Source organism: Anguilla rostrata, chromosome 4, assembly GCF_018555375.3.
Source record: "Anguilla rostrata isolate EN2019 chromosome 4, ASM1855537v3, whole genome shotgun sequence".
In the NCBI taxonomy this organism is placed as follows: domain Eukaryota; kingdom Metazoa; phylum Chordata; class Actinopteri; order Anguilliformes; family Anguillidae; genus Anguilla; species Anguilla rostrata.
This window is the reverse complement of record NC_057936.1, coordinates 1602501-1607500: the sequence shown is the minus strand read 5'-3', so window position 1 is coordinate 1607500 and position 5000 is coordinate 1602501. Positions and strand designations below refer to the sequence as shown.

The 5000-nt window shown below is 50.4% G+C and overlaps 1 protein-coding gene across 1 annotated transcript in view; it reads left to right on the top strand.

Moving 5' to 3' along the window:
* The window catches only part of mcf2l2 (MCF.2 cell line derived transforming sequence-like 2), an 83005-nt gene that overhangs the window by 58732 nt on the left and 19273 nt on the right, over window positions 1-5000 (top strand). Inside the window, 3 exon segments of the mRNA XM_064329983.1 lie at window positions 1519-1740; window positions 4071-4163; window positions 4749-4827. Coding sequence (XP_064186053.1) covers window positions 1519-1740; window positions 4071-4163; window positions 4749-4827 — 394 coding nt within the window.

Here is a 5000-nt window from a genome sequence, read left to right as displayed (position 1 = left end):
TGTGTGTGAGTGAGTGAGTGAGTGAGAGTGTGAGTAAGTGAGTGATTGAGTGAGTGTGTGATTGTGAGTGAGTGAGTGAGTGAGTGAGTGAGTGAGTGGTGGTGAGATGAGTGAGTGGGTAGTGTAGTGTGAGTGAGTGAGTGAGTGAGTGAGTGAGTGAGTGTGTGGTGAGTGAGTGGTGGTGGTGAGTGAGTGAGTGAGTGGTGAGTGAGTGAGTGAGTGAGTGTAGTGAGGTGTGAGTGAGTGAGTGAGTGGTGAGTGAGTGGTGGTGATGAGTGAGTGAGTGATGTGAGTGAGTGAGTAGTGAGTGAGTGAGTGAGTGAGGTGAGTGAGGTGAGTGTGAGTGAGTGAGTGAGTGGTAGGTGGTGAGTGAGTGAGTGAGTGAGTGAGTGAGTGAGTGAGGTAGTGAGTGAGTGAGTGAGTGAGTGAGTGAGTGAGTGAGTGAGTGAGGCCAGCCAGTGTCGATGCTGCGCCATAAAAATGGCAGAATTGGTGTTGGTCCATAAACAGGCCTTTAGTGGCGGACTGTTAAAATCGTCCATTAAAGCAGCAGCTAGGCAGCTAGGCCCACACCAGGCCCTGCTGCAGACACATTATACACTTCACATTCTGCCCAAAAACAAAGTTAACTTTGATTTGATTTATTTGAACAAAAACGCAGTAAAAAACATAAAAGGACACCAACATCATGCATAAAATACGGGACAGTTGGGCGGGAGAGGAAGTAAACCCCAGGTGGCTCAGAAGAGTCTTCCCCTAAATTATTATACATACACATTTCACAAAAAAGTAAATAAAACCACAAAACAACAAAGAAAACCACAATGAAAGTTGTAATCCTGCGGAGCATTTGATTGGTTAGGGTTAGGAGCGAGGGCCCGTTTCCCCTTTCTACAGCGTCCGCAAGGGGAAGTTAGGGTTTGTGTCTGGCGGCAGTGTAGTAAAGTTGTGTGAGTCACTCTGGATAAGAGTTTCTGCTAAATGCCTGCAATGTAATGTAATCTGATTTGTTCTAGGACGTTTTAGCCAGTGTTATGTTACAGGTCATTGGTTGAGGTGGCTTGAATCACCATCCTAAGATCATGATTCATCTGAGGAAGTAACAGACACTGCGGCCCTCCAGGACTGGAATTAAACCTGCAGTCACAGCGCCCCCTCCAGGACTGGAATTAAACCTGCAGACACTGCGGCCCTCTAGGACTGGAGTTAAACCTGCAGACCCTGCGGCCCTCCAGGACTGGAGTTAAACCTGCAGACACTGCGGCCCTCCAGGACTGGAGTTAAACCTGCAGACACTGCGGCCCTCCAGGACTGGAGTCAAACCTGCAGCCACTGCAGCCCTCCAGTATTAGACCTGTCGTTAATTTAATTAAGTCATTGATTAAATTTCAATTAATATCCAGAGTTGTGCGAATAGAAATGGAGTAGACCCAAACTCTGATCACAGGGTTGTTGAGGTAAGGTGTTTGACCCAGGTGTGTGCCCCCCCCCCCCTCCCTCCCTCCCTCCCCCCCCCAGGGCAGCCTGAGTGACCTGGGGAAGCTGCTCATGCAGGGGTCCTTCCAGGTATGGACTGAGCACAAACGGGGTCACAGCAAGGTGAAAGACCTGGCCCGCTTCAAGCCCATGCAGAGGCACCTGTTCCTGTACGACAGGATGCTGCTGTTCTGCAAGCGGCGCGAGGACGCGGCGGACGGACACGAGAAGAGCCCCTCCTACAGCTTCAAACACTCCTTAAAGGTACGGCGCGCTCCCGCGCTCCTTAAAGGTACGGTGCGCTCCTTAAAGGCACGGCGCGCTCCTTAAAGGTACGGCGCTCCTTAAAGGTACGGCGCGCTCCTTAAAGGTACGGCGCGCTCCTTAAAGGTACGGCGCGCTCCTTAAAGGTACGGCGCGCTCCTTAAAGGTACGGCGCTCCTTAAAGGTACGGCGCGCTCCTTAAAGGTACGGCGCGCTCCTTAAAGGTACGGCGCGCTAGTGGCCTCTAAAGGTACAGGGCGTCCTTAGAGGACGAGCACACGCGTCCTTAAAGGTGACGGCCTGCCTTAAGGCGTAGGCCCTGTCCTTAAAGGAGGCGCGTCTGAAGAGGACGCGGCTCAGGTACGGCGCGCTCCTAAAGGTACGCTCCTTAAACACCGCCTCCTTAAAGGTACGGCGCGCTCCTTAAAGGTACGGCGCGCTCCTTAAAGGTACGGCGCTCCTTAAAGGTACGGCGCTCCTTAAAGGTACGGCGCTCCTTAAAGGTACGGCGCTCCTTAAAGGTACGGCGCTCCTTAAAGGTACGGCCCCTTAAGGGCGCTCCTTAAAGGTACGGCGCGCTCCTTAAAGGTACGGCGCTCCTTAAAGGTACGGCGCGCTCCTTAAAGGTACGGCGCTCCTTAAAGGTACGGCGCGCTCCTTAAAGGTACGGCGCTCCTTAAAGGTACGGCACGCTCCTTAAAGGTACGGCGCTCCTTAAAGGTACGGCGCGCTCCTTAAAGGTACGCGCTCCTAAAGTACGCGCTCCTTAAAGGTACGGCGCTCTGCTCGCCTAAAGTAGGCCTAAGTACGGCGCGCTCCTTAAAGGTACGGCGCGCTCCTTAAACGTACGGCGCGCTCCTTAAAGGTACGGCGCTCCTTAAGGTACCGGCCGTCAAGACCTACCTTAAAGGTAGCGCGCCTTAAGTCGCGCGCTCCTTAAAGGTACGGCGCTCCTTAGGTACGGCGGTCCTAAGGTACGGCGCCTCCTTAAAGGTACGGCGCAAAGCGCGCTCCTTAAGGTACGGCGCGCTCCTTAAAGGTACGGCGCGCTCCTAAGGTCGCCCTTAAAGGTACGGCGCGCTCCTTAAAGGTACGGCGCGCTCCTTAAAGGTACGGCGCGCTCCTTAAAGGTACGGCGCGCTCCTTAAAGGTACGGCGCGCTCCTTAAAGGTACGGCGCGCTCCTTAAAGGTACGGCGCGCTCCTTAAAGGTACGGCACTCCTTAAAGGTAGCTGGTAGCGCGCTCCTTAAAGGTACGGCGCGCTCCTTAAGGTACGGCGCCTCCTTAAAGGTACGGCGCGCTCCTTAAAGGTACGGCGCCTCCTTAAAGGTACGGCCTCCTTAAAGCGTACGCGCCTCCTTAAAGGTACGGCGCGCTCCTTAGGCCTGCCAGCGGTAGCAACCCCTTTCGTGATCGCGCTGATCGTACTGCTATGCGCGACTGCTTTCCTTGCATTGTGATGTTCTGCTCTGTTTTCTATACTTGTCTTTTTATTTGTGTTGTAAAGCGCTTTATAAATAAAATGTACCATTATTGTTATTATTATTAATTCTGTCAGGCTGAATTAGAATGACATGAGGGGAATTTCACACTCAGAATGACACTTGTTAAGAATTTGAACTTCCTCATCCTTTACACGCTCTCCTCTGTTTTCATTTCCTCCTTCCCTTCCGAGGACATCACTTCCTGTTTCAAAGCCCTGATTTATTTATTTTATATATATATTTTTTTTTTTAAGCATTCCAGCATGGCGTGTTTCCAAAGGCAGTGATGTATCGCTCTCATACATATTCATTTTGATCTTTTAAAAGAGGGAGCACACGCAGTTAAATGCCAAACATGCATAACTTAACTACACAGAAAAAGGCTTCTGCTTGTGGAAAGTTTGTTGGTGTGCGATCTTACACTCCAATCAAGCTCCAATCAGGACAGGAAGCCCTTTTCTAATAGAAGAAAGAATCGTTGTTTTCAGAAGGGAGTGTTTGTGGGTTGATTGGACTGAATCATACATTCTGTGAGTCAGGAGACATGTTCACGGTAATAAAACCCGGCAATCAACCCCAAAAAACAGCACAAGCCTACCAATCAGACGGCCCGTCTGTTTACCCCGCGACAGATCAGCTGGCCTTCAGTTCCTGGGTCCGTTTGGCAGACCTTGGAACATAATTTAGATTTTTTGGGGGGAAAAAAGGACTAATAAAAAAAGCTACAAGGCTTTTTAAAATTAAATTCTCCTCTTCACTCTAAAGCAGTTAGTGCCTTCCGGACCTTGTGTGTGGAGCGGTGGTGTTGGGTGCAGTGCAGTATCTGCGGTGTCTTTGTCCCCCAGATGAGTGCGGTGGGGATCACGGAGAACGTTAAAGGCGACATGAAGAAGTTTGAGGTGTGGTACAACGGGAGAGAGGAGGTCTACATCATTCAGGTAGAATGCCTCGTCTACACAGGATTATAAACACGGGACGTAAACTGTCTTTAAACATTTTCATTCTGCATTATGGGCTTAGCTCACATGTTTGCAGTTCATAGGTGTCTCCTTACAAACATGTTCAAGTTGTTGATTTAAGATTTAAGCCTTTTGTGAGAGCATTTTGGGGTCTGAGTGTCTTCCTTGAAAGTCGTTGGCTGTGGGTTGTTCACTTCCTCCATTCGCCACTGTGTGGCAGTGTTGGCCCATGGGAAGAGCTTCTAGTGCGCAGACGTCTATGGTCTAGCCCTGCACAAAATGTTTGCTGAATTCACTCTCCTTCCAGCCCTTTAGCAGCCAATCCAGGATGAAGCCAACAATCCCAACCGCAGCAACAGAAAAAAAGATTATATTGATTTGAGGTTATGCTTTTGTGCAGAAATAGGTGCACTGGTGTAAGTCGTGTGTGTGTGCGGCGTGCGTGTGTGTGGGGCGGTTTCGTGTGGCGTGCGTGCGTGTGTGCGCGGTGCTGCGGGTGTGTGTGTGGTGCCCTGTGTGTGTGTGCGTGGTGTTGTGTGTGGGTGTGTGTGTGTGTGTTCCCAGGCCTCCTCCATGGATGTGAAGAACATGTGGGTGTCCGAAATCAGGAAGGTGCTGACAGGACAGCTGGAGGCGTGCAGAGGTCAGAGTCAAAAAGGAGAAACATCATCACATGACCACATACACACGCACACGCGCGCACACACACACACACACATCGCTGCTGTCCTGTCAAAGTCAGGCACATGTTCTGTGCTTTATGCAGGGTCTGACATAGTAATAATAATAATTAATAATTATAATAATAATTAGCAA